Genomic DNA, 18,609 nt, shown 5'->3' on the forward strand with positions numbered 1-18,609 from the left:
AATCAACGAACAAAGATACAACCCGTATAACTCAGAGCGAAGTATATTTCTGTCATCATGCAAGACAACTTTAGCAATGGAATGATTTAGCAGTTACTGTAAAGTCATGTGGTCATGACAGGCTCATTTCCACATACATTAATTCCCGTGTGGCTCAGTTAGTAGAGCATGGAGCTTTCAATCTGGGCGAGATCGTCTGCTAAATGACTCAAATGTAAAAATAAAAAGCATTAATTTCTCTTCACGATGAATACAACAAACTTTTTGATGACTCTTACAACCTGCTGTGGAGAAATTCAATTAGAAACAGATTAACATTTATTTAGTAGCAAATGAAGCATTACCAAGAGACAAAAAGGGACCCATATACATTATATGTATTAGTGCTTTATAGAATCTCTACAGTTGATTGCAAAAGCAGTGTTCATCCACCACATGCTATATGAAAGCTACACAACACCGTATCTGTTCCATGCATGACATCTCCATCTCATGCTTTGGCGATTGTCGTGACACCAGAGTGCGCACAGCTCCTGACAGAGCTGAAATCCACCACCTATTTACAATGTTTTAGCCTCGTCCCAGATTTAGGCTGTTTACACAGGAAGCCCAAATCTGATATTTTGTTGATTAAATTGGCCTTTTAACAAATCAGATCGGCTCTGCAAAAGATCTGATGTAATTGGTGTAAAGACCAATTAGTGGAAAAAATATCAGAATTAGGCTGCTTGTGTAGACGCAGCCTTTGTGCCCTTTCCAATGCCATCGCTCATTGTCAAGGCAAACATGCTCGTCATGACAATGAGTGACAAGTTGGCACGTTAGCATAAACAGACTGGCACTCGGGCTAATGCTTCTTCTCTGTACTGAAAAGACAGTGGAAATTTAACAGCGATTGACAAGTGCATGAGAATTGATCATTCTGGATTCATGTCACAGGATAATGGCATTAGAACTGAAGGCTCGTTAAGGTAATGACGAGTGAGCAACGGTGGTTATCGTTTTCTCCAGACTGAGTCTACGTCCCAAATGGTAACCCATTCCCTACACAGTGCACTACTTTTGACCAAAGCCATAGGGCCCTGGTCAAAAGTAGTGCACTACATAAGGAATAGGGTGCCATTTGGGATGTACATGCCCCCAGAGCGGGGACAGAGAGCTGACTGATCTAAGGTAATCAGTGTCCAAGTGGTGCTTTACATGCACATTAGGCCACATGAAGAGTGCAGATTTCTGATAAAAAGAGAAGAATGAAGGACCGAACAAATAGAAAGGAGGACCAGTCCTGGGATAAGTGTATAGCAATCTGAGCAAAGTGTTAAAACCAGTACAATGCCAGATTATGGAAAAATACAATTACAAGGAATAACTGCCACCATATCAATGTGGTGGTGTGTTCACGCATGTCTACAGAAGTCAAGGGAGGATGGATTTAGCGTAAGAAAGAACCACAACATAAATAATTGTCAGTATTGCTGTAAAAAAAAAAAAATATCTGCATTTTTTATTAAGGTCTACAATTGTAGTATAGTTTTCCAACTCCAGTCCTCCAGTACCCCCCAAGTAGAAACCAGGTGTGCTTGTCCGGGGCCACAACAAAAATATGTTTTGGGGGCGTACTGGAGGACAGGATTTGGGAAACAATGGTGTAGTATACTGTATTCCTACAATATTAACTTCTACAACTACAAATGCTTTGTGGCTAATAACTACAAATAGCCTTTCTTCATTGCTCGGCAAACTAGTTACTAACAAGCAAAGTATCACAACATATTTATCTTGATATTGATTCTGACAATCTATTCATCCAAATGTTCTGTGTGTGTAATCTGCAAAAAGAAAAGGAGAGCAAAACTATATTAAGGACAGTAAGGCTTAAACATGGTGGAATGTTTTTCATATAGACCCGTGTCACCCAAATAAATCATTTCAAAACTCAGAGTATGGTTAACAAAACAAAGTAATATTTCCAACGTACTTGGATGAACATTGAAAACGTGTAGGTTATCGATTACAGAGATGAAGTACCATCAAACTCCCTCCTGTCCAGGATTGTCCTGAAGCAAGAGGAAGTGGGGCAAGCTTGTGGGCAAGCGAGCATGTCAACAATGCAGCTGGAAACAGGTTTGTTCAATTCAGGTCAGTCTTTTGCCTTCCTTCTCTACTCAGAAAATGTAATCTTGAGTCATCTTGAGGGAAGGCATGGCGTCGTTGACATTCTGGTCCAGCCGATGGTACTCCACATTGTTGCGAGAGCACAGGCCGTCCCTCCAGCGCCGACTCTGGGCCAGGAGGAAGATCTGGGGATATTCAAATTGACCTTTAACCTTTTTAAAATGGTAACCTAAACCAGTATTCATAAAGCGTCTGAGTTGCAGATCTGATCTAGGCTCAGGCCCTCTCTATCCATGTAATCATACTCTAAAAAGGGAAAAATGATCCTAAATTACAACTACTCTAGAATGCTTCATACATACAGACCAAAAAGTAACCGCACTAAGCGCTATCAGGATGATTGTTGTGTGTAGATTGATGAGGACAAAACTCAGTACATGTTGCACGGTATGTACACAAGTCCTGGAAACTGAAAATGTCCCAGATCTTCCATGGCCTACATACTCAAGACATGTCACCCAATTAGCATGTTTGAGATGCTCTGGATTGACGTGTGCAAAAGCGTGTACCAGTTCACACTAATATCCATCAACTTGGCACAGCCATCGAATAGGAGTGGGCCAACATTCCACAGGCCACAATCAACAGCCTGATCAACTCTGTGTGAAGGAGATGTTGCACTGCATGAGGCAAATGGTGGTCACACCAAATACTGACTGGTTTTCTGATCCACACCCCTACCCTTTTTATTTAAGGTATGTGACCAACAGATAAATGTGTATTCCCAGTCATGTGAAATCCATAGTTCAGGGTCTAATGAATTCCTTATATGAACTGTAACACAGTAAAATCTTAAATTGTTGCATGTTGCATTTAAATTTTTGTTGAAGATGAGGTTCAGTACAGCAGAATACAACTGTCTTGAATGGACTAATAAAGTATTCTTCCTCTGCTTACCTTCCTCTTGTTGTGGTAGGTGATGTATACGATGGCCACCAGGAAGGCCAGGATGACCAAGTGGAAGAAGAAGTGCGAGTCCTCATCCTGGATGGTGTAGATGTTGGTGTCCTTCATACGCACGTCTATCTTCCCAGCATTCTCTGCTGGTCTGAGCACCACCGGTTCATTGTCTGCGTCCACCATGATGTCATCCTCCTCGTCGAAGTTCAGAGGAGCCTTAACTGCTGGCCCCAGGTCATAGTCGCCGTCATCGACGTCGTCGTCATTTTCTCTGTCGTACACGTCAGTCTCTGCCTGGGACTCTAGATTGTCCTCTTGATCATCTTCTGTAGGGTTCATGTGACCGACAAGCTTGGTGTTGGAGGCAGAGCTTGGTTTCTCCAGGGTGGGCTTGGATGTGATGGTGCTGATGGCTGGATCTGCAGCCATGGTAAAGGTGGCAGCAGCATCTGCATCAGTGGGATTGGGAAGTAGTTCTTGAGTAGTCCGTCCTGCTTCCTTGCCAACAGTTGTTTTATTAATAATGGCAGGGGATTCAGCTATAACCTCCCCTTTGGTGGCCAGTGCGACATATGCTGTAACGCCATCAATGGGTGCATCCTTGATGGGTGTGGTAGCGTCTTCTAAAGGTGTGGTAGCATCCTTGATGGGTGTGGTAGTGTCTTCTAAAGGTGTGGTAGCATCCTTGATGGGTGTGGTAGCGTCTTTGATAGGCGTAGCACTCTCATTGGGTGTAGCAGCAGCATCCTTTAGGTCTGATGTTACAGCCTTAATGACTGCTGTTTTATCAACATTGATAGATGTTCTAGCTTTGTCATTGGTTACGGTGTCTGCCTTGCTGTCTGTTGTACCAGTGCTGACGGTTGCCAAAGGCAAGGAGTGATCCAAACCAACAACTCCTGGATTCAGAGGTGGTTGAACCTCAACTGTATCTGGAAATGAGAGAAATGGGAATTTAAAACAATCACCGCATTCAATTGAACATTTGGAACAATGTAGCCAGGTGAAATAGGCCAAATCAAATTTTACACGACACACATCTTATCATTCTGTGTCTGACCTGCAATGGTTGTCATTGCGCCATCACTTTGCATGAGAACCTACCGTTAGTTTCTTTGCCCTCCAAGTTTCAGTATACATTTCTCACTGTATAAATGTGCAGTGTACAGCATGTACAGTAAATACCAGCTTAATTTCTATGCAGGTCAAGTGTACAAGATGTTCAGTTGGGCTTCTAATGAGGGGGATGTTTGTTCTAGCACCTTCCATCTCAATCAATGACACGATTCAACTAGAGTCAACATGTTTTTTTTTTTTACTCCGGGGACTTTTATAGGCGTCGTCCAAGCTGAGGGTTAAGCTGGCTGGGTGTGGAAAGTCAGAGGAATTGAGCCCCTAAGTTAGCGGTCCCCATGAAGGGGGTATTCATTCCTGAGGCTACTGCCAGCATAAATATTTAATAAAAAGGGAGGCCTTTGTCGCAACGATCGCCTTACACATTCATTTGCGACTAAACACACCCTCTAAATAGTAAATGACTGGAAAGTATCCTCCGTCAGGCTTTGTAAAGGGAGGGACATCCCAATAATACGCAACATGTTGTCTACTGAAATGTTCCCAAGTCTAACGATTTCTTCCCTCTTGCAATGTCTCATCAATCTCTCCTATGTCTACATCAGAAATACTGTTCTCCTACACACCAGTGTAGGATGTTAAACACCAGTGTAGGACGTCAAACACCGGTGTAGGACGTCAAACACCGGTGTAGGACGTGTAGGACGTTAAACGTGTAGGACGTTAAACACCGGTGTAGGACGTTAAACACCGGTGTAGGACGTTAAACACCGGTGTAGGACGTTAAACACCGGTGTAGGACGTTAAACACCGGTGTAGGACGTTAAACACCGGTGTAGGACGTTAAACACCGGTGTAGGACGTTAAACACCGGTGTAGGACGTTAAACACCCGTGTAGGACGTTAAACACCGGTGTAGGACGTTAAACACCGGTGTAGGACGTTAAACACCGGTGTAGGACGTTAAACACCCGTGTAGGACGCTAAACACCGGTGTAGGACGTTAAACACCGGTGTAGGACGTTAAACACCGGTGTAGGACGTTAAACACCGGTGTAGGACGTTAAACACCGGTGTAGGACGTTAAACACCGGTGTAGGACGTTAAACACCGGTGTAGGACGTTAAACACCGGTGTAGGACGTTAAACACCGGTGTAGGACGTTAAACAAGGACGCTAAACACCGGTGTAGGACGTTAAACACCGGTGTAGGACGTTAAACACCGGTGTAGGACGTTAAACACCCGTGTAGGACGCTAAACACCGGTGTAGGACGTTAAACACCGGTGTAGGACGTTAAACACCGGTGTAGGGCGTTAAACACCGGTGTAGGGCGTTAAACACCGGTGTAGGACGTTAAACACCGGTGTAGGACGTTAAACACCGGTGTAACGTTAAACACCGTGTAGGACGTTAAACGTTAAACACCGGTGTAGGACGTTAAACACCCGTGTAGGACGTTAAACACCGTGTAGGACGTTAAACACCCGTGTAGGACGCTAAACACCCGTGTAGGACGCTAAACACCGGTGTAGGACGTTAAACACCGGTGTAGGACGTAAACGTAGGACGCTAAACACCGGTGTAGGACGTTAAACACCGGTGTAGGATGTTAAACACCGGTGTAGGATGTTAAACACCGGTGTAGGACGTTAAACACCCGTGTAGGACGTTAAACACCGGTGTAGGACGTTAAACACCCGTGTAGGACGTTAAACACCGGTGTAACGTTAAACACCGTGTAGGACGCTAAACACCGGTGTAGGACGCTAAACACCGGTGTAAACACCGGTGTAGGACGTTAAACACCGGTGTAGGACGTTAAACACCGGTGTAGGACGTTAAACACCGGTGTAGGACGTTAAACACCGGTGTAGGACGTTAAACACCGGTGTAGGACGTTAAACACCGGTGTAGGACGTTAAACACCGGTGTAGGACGTTAAACACCGGTGTAGGACGTTAAACACCGGTGTAGGACGCTAAACACCGGTGTAGGACGTTAAACACCGGTGTAGGACGTTAAACACCGGTGTAGGACGTTAAACACCGGTGTAGGACAACACCTTTCTTTCTGTAACTCAAGAAACTCTGGGGCAATCCCAGCATCTCCTCACACAGTGTATGGGCTACTGTTGGGAATGGTTAGATTTCTCACAGAGAAGAACACTTATGGATATTGGATTGCATGCAATGTCAATTTGGATGCCTGTAAAAACAGGCCACATGGGTTCGCTTTCCCTGAATGTGGCATCAAGCAATGCTCCTAAGAGGAACTCTGAACAGTTCGGCTATGGCACACAAAGGGAACATAGACTGGCTATATGAGACGATAAGGCCAGAAATGTTAGCAAAATGTGATCTCTTCTCAAAATATGATTTTTGTAAGTCACTTTTAGAAGGCAATAAGGAAGCTATTGGAAAAGTATTCCTGAGTGGCGCAACGGTCTAAGGCACTGCATTGCAGCGCTAGAGGCATCACTACATACCCTGGTTCGTTCCCAGGTTATGTCACAACTGGCCGTGATTGGGAGGTCTATAGGGCGGCGTGTCGTTTGGGGGGGTTGGCTGTCATTGTAAATAAGAATTTGCCTAGTTAAAAATATATATATATTTAAGTATTCCCATGAAGACAAGCTTTATATCAATCTCTAATACAGCATTGTCAGGTCAAACAGACATTAAAATATTGTGCAGACAGAACCCCAGAAACTTAGAAAACTAGCTATAGGCCTGTCTTAGATAAGGCCCTTGTTGAAATGTCCATGTTGGAAATGTCTAGCCTTGTGTAGCCTCTTATTTTAGAGAACAGTGACACTATTTCACTGACACGGATGCGTATTATTATTTCAGATATATGGTGAGGGACACCTGGTCAGACAGTCCCTCTTTTTCTCACACCTGAAATTAGAGTCCAGGACCCTCAAGGTGCACACAGGCTAGCTCGCCAACACCGAAGAGAGTAATCTATAGTGACTATTCTAAACACTAATCCATTGTGCTACTAGCTAGCCAACTACCTCTCTGTAGCTGGGATTCAAGTTAATGGCACGTGCACAAGTACAGTGAAATCCCTTTCTTGCTAGTTCGAAACCCAACAATGCAGTAATCAATATCTATGTAGCACTAAAAATAAAAAAGGTAGAACAAAAACATGAGAAATAAAGGAAATAAGAACACGAGAAGTAAGCTAGCCTATATACAGGGTCAGTGCCAATACCATATTTACAATGTGCAGGGATACTGGAGTGATAAAGGTAGATATGTATAGGGGTAAGGTGACTAGGCATCAGGATATGATAAACCGAGTATCAGCAACATATGTTGATTGTATGGGAGTGTGTGTGCAGTCAGTATAAATGTGTGCATATTGTGTGTGGTGTCAGTGTAGTCCGGTGAGTGTGCAAAAATAAATGGTCAACTCAGTCCATGTAGACATTTTGTTAGCTATTTAGCAGTCTAATGACTTTGGGATAGAAGCTGCTCAGGAACAGGTTGGTCCCAGACTTGATCCACCGGTACCACTTGCTGTGCGGAAGCAAAGAGAACAGTCTGTGGCTGGAGTATAACATTTTTCCGGGACTTGCTTTCACGCCACCTGATTTAGAGGTCCTGGATGGAATTCGGCCCCAATAATGTACTGGGCTGTCCGCACCAACCTCTGTAGCACCACGCAATCGAGGACGGTGCTGTTGCCATAATAAGCAGTGATGAAGCAAGTCAAGATGCTCTCAAATGGTACAGCTGTAGAACATCAGTGATTGAGAACCCACACCAAACCTTTTCCACCTTCACAACTGTGCGCGTTAGTGATTTGACACCGAGGAACTTGAAGCTCGACACACTCCACCGCAGCCCCGTCGGTGTGGATGGGGGCATGCTCAATTGTATTCTATTCCAGCCATTACTATGAGCCTGTCCTCCTCAATTAAGGTGCTATCGGCTACCTGGGATTGTCACATAGGTATTCCTCCTATCTAGGTGGATGAGGGCAGTGTGGAGTGCAAATGAGATTGCATTGTCGATGGATCGGTATGCAAATTGGAGGGGTTCTAGGATGTCTGGGATGATGGAGTTGATGTGTGCCATAACCAACCTTTCAAAAATCACTTAATGATTCTAGATGTGAGTGATAAAGGCCGGTAGTCAGTGTGGCATGAAGCATTAGAGATCTTGGGAACAGGAATGAAGACATGTGGAGATTAAAGACTGGGACACGGAGAGGTTGAAAATAACCATGAACTAGGCTTGGGCGATACCCCGTTATACGGTATAAAGGATCTATTTCGAAATACCGACAGTATGATTTTCAATTCTGTTTTTTGGGTGTGGTTGGGGGCACGTAGCTGCATGCTACGGCACTGCTTATTAGCTAGAAGTTAAACATAACAAATCTAAGATGTCAAAAACTATATCCAGCTCAGGGCTCCAGCTATGCATTTGGTTTGCTAACTTTCTAGATTAATGGCTTGACGTCAAGATCAAACTTCTTTGTTACAGCAGAGACATTGTTTGTGTGCACATTCAGCAATCTGCCGAGTCTTGCACCTCGCTTATCGCAATATCTGCAGTGCTGCTCATGGCAACGTCATTTCGCCGAGTCTACCTTTAAATTACACTTTCAATATACCATAAGAAATCAATTCAAATCATAGAAATAAAGAAACTTTCTTTTAACGGCCATGTGTGTCTTGTGGTAGTCATTTAAAATGTTCAATTTAAAGTGTACCAACTAAATTGCAGTGGTACCAACTAAATTGCAGTGGTCTGCATTATATTTCTATTTTTGAAATGACACCCACCCTGTATTCAAGAGTATGCGGTGTTAACCAATGGTAGGCACAACGCACATAAACTTCAAGATTATGTAAATTAGGGTCCAAGCTACAACATATGTAAAAACGTTAATGTGTTTAGATAATTGATGTTAAGGGGAGGGGGGGTGGAACAAGAACAGACTAGGAAAAATAATTTAACAGTTATCCAAATCAGAACTCCAAATTGGAAACTGGCATCTGTGTACAGCTGATTTCTAACCTGAAGATAACTGGAGTCCAGTATTCATGGATGCCAAGGGGAAGTCAGGCTTCCCCAAATATGTGTTTCCTTCATTTTCTGTCAATTTGGAAGTGGCTGACTATAACCAGAGAAATCATGCAAGCGAGGGAAACAGCACCCCTCTGTCTCAGTATGTGTAGTCTTTGTATCCGATGCGGTCTGAAACAAGCGTATGACATGTTGATGCAGTAGCATTTGATTGATTGATGCAAGCTTAGCGCAACTGTGGGTTGTCCTAGCACAGTACCTTGAACAGCCACATGATATTTAGCAACATTGATTGGACTAAATTGTTTATATCTTTACGTTTTTTCAGTGTATTAAAGTAAGCATATATAGCCTTGTTGATCTGATCATGTTTAAGTTGAAATGGTGATGGAATAGCAGATGCATTTCTCCTGTTGTCTTTGTGCTGACTTGACATAACGCTATGATTCTAAATCAGTAATTTAGTAAATTGTCAAAAATAACTTGCTTGACCATGCTGCAGGCCAAATAACTGTTTGTTACATGCAATACTTACTTTGTGGACGTCACCTGTCAGATGTTGCTCTCGGGTTTTGTGATAAAACAAAAAACGTGTATTTATTCCACCACTGTGTGACTTGTCTTTGTTGTCAGATCCTTTTTGTTTATCACGGTGGCGTATGGACCAAGTTATTTAGCAAACATCACAACATAGGTTGTACTAGGGCTTTTTTACTTCCTTGGCTTGCCCAGTGATTTTATCCATGCACCTCTAATACTGATGGAATGATTTGACCTTGTTTTTATCACCAGTTCCTGGAAAAAAAAAGAGGTCAAATCATGACGTCAGTGATGTTCAGAGCTCTTGAAAGAGGCCCGAGTGGAGATGGCCCAAGATGGCATCACTTTGATCGGGTGTATTTGAACGTATGTCCCAATAAACTAGGAAGATTATGATCAATAATCAATGATTACTTATATGAAGTAACAGAAGGTGATTGGAAAACACGGAGATCACACTACTACATGGGAAGAAGAAACTGAAAAAGGCAAGGCATGGCTGAACAGATGCTTATCACCTCAAATCAAATTTTATTGGTCACATATACGTTTAGCAGATGTTAATGCGAGTGGAGCGAAATGCTTGTTCTTCTAGGTCTGACAGTGCAGTAATATCTAACAATTCCCCAACAACTACCTTATACACACACAAGACTCAAGGGATGGAATAAGAATATGTAAATATATGGATGGCCAAGCAGCATAGGCATGGTGCAATAGATGGTATAGGGTACAGTATATACATATGAGATGAGTAATGTAAGATATGTTCTTATTAAAGTGACTAGTGGTCCATTTATTAAAGCGGCCAGTGATATGAGTCTATGTAGGCAGCAGCCTCTCTGAGTTAGTGATTGCTGTTTAGCAGTCCGATGGCCTTGAGATCGAAGCTGTTATTGAGTCTCTCGGTCCTAGCTTTGATGCACCTGTACTGACCTCACCTTCTGGATGGTAGCGGGGTGAATAGGCAGTGGCTCAGGTGGTTGTTGTCCTTGATGATCTTTTTGGCCTTCGTGACATCGGGTGCTGTAGCGGTCTTGGAGGTTAGGTAGTTTGCCCCCTCAGATGCTAGCAGCGAAACAAAAGAATGCAGCCCACGTGAAGACTTTCCAGAACTCATGGCAAAATAATCCTTATTTTCACCACTGCCACCGATGCAGAGTAAGAGCCCTCCTACCAAATACAGGGCAGTCAAATTGTTCTGCCAACCCTGACATTCAAGGCCATCTTTGTGAAACTGGCCATCATTGAAAAGACAGACTATTTTCAAATCAATGAAGTCGCTCTCAGCCACTGTGCAGCAGCTCCTCAATCAGGTGTCAACCCACAGCAAAAAAAATGCTGACAATGGAAGCTGAAATACAGAAACTGCAATAGGTGAAATCTCCAACTGCGACAGAATGTCATGGAAGTCCAGCGCCACAGCCAGAGATGGAACCTTAAACTGCATGGGGTGCGAGAAGAAGACAGGAAAAACATACAGAGCGTTTTCATCAACATCCTCAGCAAAATAGCACCCAGGATTCGAGACAAGCTCCCGGACATCATCGACGTAGTGCACTGCCTGGGAAAGTGAAGGGATGACGGATCTCCACAGACAACCATCAGACGGATCTCCACAGACAACCATCATGCGGTTCACAACAAGAATCTACAATGTTGTCAGAAAGAAGCCAAGGAGTCCAGGCTTCTCATGGAGAATAAACTACGCATCAAAGAGGCTCTCACTCCAGAAGATGATGCTGCAAGGGGAAAACGTTGCCCAGTGGTAAAAAATGCAAGAGAAGAAGGGAAGAGAGCATCTTTCAGCAGCCCTTGTGCATTTATTGATGGAAAGAAGATCGATTGCCAGGACGTCAAGTGTATGTCATGTGTACTGAATGTTTTGAAAACACTGTGCTCAGGTATATAGCTACATTGACTTAATCTATGTCGTCCTATTCTTTCTAAGTCAACTGAAAACGTTGAATTAGCTAAATTACTCAAGTAATATGTTGATTGTTATTTTTATATTCACTCTGTTTTATATCACCAGGTTGGTAAATGTGAATACGGGTTCATCGGATTGATCACAACTACCTCGGTTTAGGGTAGTCCAATTCTCTCTAAACGCAGGTTTCCTTACTAGCTACCTAGCTTAGTAGTTCAACTAGTTATTCATATCACTACACTGTAATTGTTTTATTTGTCAGGTTAGGCAACGTTTTGAATTCAATGCACTAAATATTGTATCTCCAAACGCCAGGGGTTTACAAAACACTAAATGTAGATTCCATTCTACTCCAGGAGACTCGCTCCTGCGATTCAGATTCTAGTTTTTGGAAATCACAATGGGGAAATACTGCTTATTAGTCAGGGGTCTAACCACTCAGCTGGCACTATGATATTGTTTCATAAGTTTAGAGGTGATATTTCAAAGTCGTGTCCAAATATGGAAGATATTAATCTCCAATCGAAATAATATGTGTTTTATTGTGTACAATTGTTAGATATTACTGCACTGTTGGAGCAAGCATTTTGCGACACCCACAATAACATCTGCTAAATGTGTGTATGTGACAAATAAAATGTTATTTGATTCTCACACCTGAAATAAGACTTTCTTTTTGGATCTTGCTGATAAGCTTACTGAGCTGCAAAACAAGTATACAAATACATGGCTTATAATATCTGGAGACTTAATGAAACACCTCATAACTCTTTAGATAGATTTCCACCTAGACTAGCTCAAACATCTCAGAACAGTAACACCACCTCATTTTGCAGTAAACTGACCGTGGTTGAACAATGGCGCTTCTTTAACACAAACTTAAATGAATACACCTGGTGTAATAGGTCAATGATGGTCAGATCCAGAAAGTATTTGTTTCATTTCTCCCCCACTTTTACAGTATGTACAAGAAGTCAAACATGCTCCTTTGACTGATCATAAAATGACATTATTGAAGTTAGAATGTTCTGAAAAATCCAATGGCATTTCGAGGATTCCGGAAACATAATAATTCACTCCTAAATTATCCAGTTTTTAACACAGCATAAAGAACTTGATCATAGACTTGTTCAATTCAAATTATTTAGAACCAAAGCCTGAAAGTAATTGAGAAATATTTCAATTCAAAAGTAAGACATCACCATTACAGTTAATAAATGACATGTGCTTTTAGAAAGGGATACCCTTACAGCAGAGGAAGAAACAGATCAAATGTACATTGAGTTATATCTAAAGAGCTAAAAATGGGTTGAGGGTTAGAAGAAAAAAAAGCTATTTTTTTGCTCTTGAAAAGGGAACTAGGAGAGAATCTCTTTCTACATTAAATATACCTTGTGTAAAGACCCCCAAGATCATATCTAGCTTTCTGTATTCTTTCTATGAAAATCTGTATACATCTAATTTTAATAGAATGTGAACATTTTATGGAACATGTCCATGATCATGTTCCAATTATTTCTGATGAGTTCAGGTCCATATGTGAATATTAGTTTTCCATAGTAGAGATTAGAGATGCTCTTAAATCTATGAAGAAGGGCAAAGCACCTGGAACAGATGGTCTTTCTGTGGAATATTATTTACACTGTTGGGGACATTTAGAGGGACCAGTATTCAACATGTTCCTAGAATGTCTAGCGGCGATGATTACTACCATGAAACAAGGGGTTAGTTCCTTAATATCAGCATTTGAGACCTATTAAATACATATTATAAACATTTGCATATGCTAATAGACTTAAATGGGCCAAAACCACCTCATTAATGAAACCCAAACAGGTTTCATGAAAGGTCGCCAGATCAGCTGTAACATTAGGTTAGCTTTAGACTTTACTACGCTGATTCAATTGACTCAAAGGCTATTATTTTATTCCTCAAATTTTGTAAACATTTGATACAATTGAACACAAATTCCTAAAACATACGTTGTACACTTCCGGTTTCAGGACTGTAAAACATCTAAGATATTTCATATTCAACATAGTGCAACCCTGGCATACACTATTTCAGCTTTCTTATTCCTTTTAGTTGTAGAATTACTATCTACTAGCATTTTAAACAACCCTGAATTAAAAGGGTATTTCAATATTTGGAAAATAAATACAAATCTAAATTAGCAGACAATACAGCTCTGTTTCTAAAAGACAAGGATCAAGTTGCTATTGCACTTATTATAAAATCATTCTCTTCTGCTCTGGATCTTAACTTCAATGAATGCGAAATATTATCCATACATAACTCAAATGACCAATCTGTTGAATATTCCAGTGAAAGAATGTGAAATATTTAGGGGTGCACATGGCGAAAAACCATATTTTCCATCAACATCTCAAATTCTCTCAGAGAATAAAGAAAATGAACTCCCTCTTTAATAACTGGTTCCTGCGTGACCTCTATTATTGGAAGGGTTTTATTGTCCAAAGCAGAGGGTCTGACGTTGTCTACCCTGCTCTATCGCTATTTGGAGCTGATCAAACCAGCAAGGATATCAATTAAACTTCCCTAGACTTTATTTAAAAAATATAAAAAAATTAAGTCTAATATCAAACTAAAGAGCTGATGGTGGGCTTGAAGTGCAAGATTTAATTGATAACAATACCTTTCAAGTAAACTGGATAAAAAGGATGTATACTTAGCTCTGAATGTATATGGTACTTCATTCCCTGTCATATTTTTATGAAATTGGGTGGTCTTCAATTTGTGGAAATGCAACTATTCTCCAGCAAAATTACCCATCAAACTGTCCAAATTTCATGAACAAGCCCTTTTAGCCTGGAAACGATATTATGTTCAACTTCTCCCCACAAGGCACTTCTGTGGAACAAAGATATTGTTGTTAAAAACAAGTCCATGTTCTTACCTAAGTGGTTTGAAAGAAATATTATATTTGTCCTTGATTTATTTGATAAAGGAGGAAATACTCTTATAGAAAGTTAATAGAAACATAACTACCAGTACATAATAAAGAATGTAATTCTACATGCAAAGCAATACCTTGAGGACGTACTCAATGAAATATCATCTGTGTTTCAGAGAACATGTCAAGATAGATGCACAATTTGTGAGGTACATAATACATGTAATAACACATTATTAAGATTGTTTTTGGAGTAATATCTCTCCTAGAGTGAAATTCTTCTAGAATGCATATACTGAAATTGAATGGAAGAAAGCTTGGTTGCTCCCTCAAATATTCTATATCAAATCAAGTCAAATAAATGAACTTTAAATCTTGCACAAAATATACCCTTGCAATAACTTAACATTTACATTTACATTTAAGTCATTTAGCAGACGCTCTTATCCAGAGCGACTTACAACTTAACTTGTCTAAATTCATGGACTTAAGAAGACATATGCCTTTTCTGTGATAAAGGGGAAACTATTATACACATTTATGAGTGTGACTCCAGTTAATTTGGAGCGAGTTAAATATTTACAGTTTTAATTTCATTAATAAGACCCATGTATTTACAATGAAAAATGTAATATGTTATTATTCAAATGAAATGACTGAATTCGTCTCTCGTAAATTGTATATGAAATTTGTCCCCAAATGCAACAGTTTTACTTGAAATCCAATATTTAACATCTCTACAATTAGTCAACCAAAAAAACACTATTCTTACAATGCTATCATAGGTTTGTACAATTGTAACCCCTGACCTTATATTTATTTTAAGTACTTTAACTTTGAAACTAAATCCATGTGTTGATTTTTTTATTTTACTTTAATGTTATTTTATGTTTCTTCAGAGAAAATATAGGTGTAGTTCGAGTTGGAATACTCCCAACATAAAACTAAACATAAATATTCCATGGCAACTTCATGGTGAATATTAAACATACCGTTTTCGGGTTCCAGCGGTGCCGAAATACAGTTGAGAGGAAATAGTTCTAACAAGATAAACACAGCAAATGCACAGTGAATTGTCCAGTTACGTCTCGTCTCCCTGCAAGCCGCCATCTTCGTTGTGGGTGATTGTTGACGGACGTGGTTAAGAAGTGAAAAACTGACCGACAACAGAAACGAGAAACACTGGCAGCATTCCAAACACTTAAATGACACACCCAATCCCCTCAGCCCTCAAATGAAGTGAACACTTCTAGTGACGTTCCATAACGTCTGACGAGTATACACTTGCAGGGTAAGGGGCGATGGACGAAGGAATGATTTTTAAATGGACCGCCCTTGCCAGGAAATTTGTCACTCGTTCATCCCGCGATGATTGTTTTTTTCAGCCACCGGAAGCTTGTGGGTGCATTATATACTCTACAGTCAATTATGATTGCATGTCTACTTATATTAACTATATAATTATTAATATGCGTCTAATGTATGATAGCTAGAAAATGAATTAGCTAAATAAAGTTAGCCTGCCTAGGTACTTCTGAAGGACAATGATTTATTTCTACAATTTCCAAAAGTTAACCAAACAAAAACATAATTACTTTTATGAGACGTGTTTGTGCATTAATAGCACAATTTCTAACTTATTTACATTCGTTTTTACTTACACTTGTATGTTGACTCCATATTGAGGTTTTACGTTTTGGCAGAATTTTTTTAGGGGATGTACAATCATCGCAAATTGAATTAAGGGGCGTTTCAGGCCCCGAAGTGAACATAATTGTACACTCGCAAACTCTATTAAAACGAGGGCTGAGGGGCTTACGTTGCAAACTTCCCTTGCTTGGCTGATCATGGTCACATAATCATCCCCAGTTTACAATTGGGTAATTCATTCCCCATCCTCTCCCCTGTAACTATTCCCCAGGTCGTTACTGTAAATGAGAACGTGTTCTCAGTCAACTATCCATGGTAAAATAAGAGTTCAATCAAATAAAAATACATTTTGTACTGATGACAAATATGTCCGCGGGGATTCCCCTGAGGGCTGAGGGTTCAAGGGCTGTCCACTTTGAGTTTGAAACGCAGGCATTGGCCCTAAACCCTCAACCCTTGAATTACATTTTACATTGTCACATCCGAGTGTACCTTAAATGTCCCTTGCCTAAGCGAGAGAGAGTGATGATCGGAGAGGCAACGTCCTTGGTGGAAATCTTGAAGTTGAGCTTAAAAACAACCAACCTAAAGCTATTAATGTACCTAGTAAGCTAACGTATCTAACTAGCACTCCTGTCAGGTAGCTAGCTACAGTTACCCATAACTGGCTAGCTAGTTTTATAGTTTGGTCATTTATTCCAATACATGGCAGGGCCTACAGGAAATCACAGACTACAAAAAGAAAAACAGCAACGTTACGGACACCGACGTCTCGCTTCCAGACAAACAAAACACCTTTGCCCGCTTTGAGGATAATGCCGTCGCAGCCCGCTAACAAAGGACTGCGCCCCCACCTTCTCTGTGGCCAACGTGAGTGAGACGTTTAAACGTGTTAACCCTCGCAAGGCTGTTGGCCCAGACGGCATCCCGAGCCGCATCCTCAGAGCATGCGCAGACCAGCTGGCTGGAGTGTTAACGGACATATTCAATCGCTCCCTATCCCAGTCTGCTGTCCCCTCATGCTTCAAGATGGCCACCATTGTTCTTGTACCCAAGAAGGCAAAGATAACTGAACTAAATGACTACCACCCCATAGCACTCACTTCTGTCATCATGAAGTGCTTTGAGAGACTAGTCAAGCATCATATCACCTCCACCTTACCTGCCACACTAGACCCACTTCAGTTTGTATACTGCTCCAACAGGTCCACAGATGATGCAATCGCCATCACACTGCCCTATCCCATCTGGACAAGAGGAATACCTATGTAAGAATGCTGTTAATTGACGACAGCTCAGCATTCAACACCATAGTACCCTCCAAGCTCATCATTAAGCTGGAGGCCCTGGGTCTCAACCCCGCCCTGTGCAATAGGGTCCTGGACTTTGACTGGACGCCGTCAGGTGGTGAAGGTAGGAAACAACATCTCCACTTCACTGACCCTCAACACTGGGGCCCCACAAGGGTGCGTGCTCAGCCCCCTCGTGTACTCCCTGTACACCCATGACTGCATGGCCACGCACACCTCCAACTCAATCATCAAGTTTGTAGACGACACAACAGTAGTGGGCTTGATTACCAACAACGACGAGACAGCCTACAGGGAGGAGGTGAAGGCATTCGGAGTGTGGTATCAGGAAAACCATCTCTCACTCAACATCAACAAAACAAAGGAGATGAACGTGGACTAAAGGAAACAACAGAGGGAGCACCCCCCTCTGGGACAGTAGTGGAGAAGGTGGAAATTTAAGTTCCTCAGCATACACATCACAGACAAACTGAAATGGTCCACCCACACAGACAGTGTGGTGAAGAAGGCACAACAGCGCCTCATCAACCTCAGGAGGCTGAAGAAATTTGGCTTGTCACCTAAATCCCTGAAAAACTTTTACAGATGCACAATCGAGAGCATCCTGTTGGGTTGTATCAACGCCTGGTATGGCAACTGCAAGGCTGTCCAGAGAGTGGAGCGGTCTGCAAAACGCATTACCAGGGCCAAACTACCTGCTCTCCAAGACACCTACAGTACCCGATGTCACAGGAAGGCCAAAAAGATCAACAAGGACAACAACCACCCGAGCCACTGCCTGTGTAACAGGCTTTAGACCGTCCCCTCGCCCATACCCAGGCGCGAACCAGGGACCCTCTGCACACATCAACAACAGTTACCCAACGCTCCACAAAAGAAACAGCCCTTGCAGAGCAAGGGGAACCACTACTTCAAGGACTCAGAGCAAGTGACGTCACAGATTGAAACGCTATTTAGCGCGCACCACCACTAACTAGCTAGCCGTTTCACTCACCCCCCTTTTGACCTCCTTTTCCACAGCAACCAGTGATCAGTCAACAGCATCAATGTAACAGTATAACTTTATACCGT

The 18,609-nt window shown here is 41.7% G+C and overlaps 1 protein-coding gene across 1 annotated transcript; it reads right to left on the bottom strand.

The window, feature by feature from the left end:
- Positions 1 to 305: 305 nt before the first annotated feature.
- On the bottom strand, positions 306 to 17,091 carry LOC118389826 (keratinocyte-associated transmembrane protein 2-like). Its single transcript, XM_035779696.2, has 4 exons — positions 16,721 to 17,091; positions 15,571 to 15,734; positions 3,073 to 4,007; positions 306 to 2,300 (listed from the first exon to the last, which is right to left on the bottom strand). Exons 2-4 carry the CDS (start codon positions 15,686 to 15,688, stop codon positions 2,166 to 2,168), a joined length of 1,188 nt encoding a protein of 395 aa, XP_035635589.2. The 5' UTR covers positions 15,689 to 15,734; positions 16,721 to 17,091; the 3' UTR covers positions 306 to 2,165.
- Positions 17,092 to 18,609: the final 1,518 nt, after the last annotated feature.

Source organism: Oncorhynchus keta, chromosome 11 (assembly GCF_023373465.1).
Source record: "Oncorhynchus keta strain PuntledgeMale-10-30-2019 chromosome 11, Oket_V2, whole genome shotgun sequence".
Lineage (NCBI taxonomy): Eukaryota > Metazoa > Chordata > Actinopteri > Salmoniformes > Salmonidae > Oncorhynchus > Oncorhynchus keta.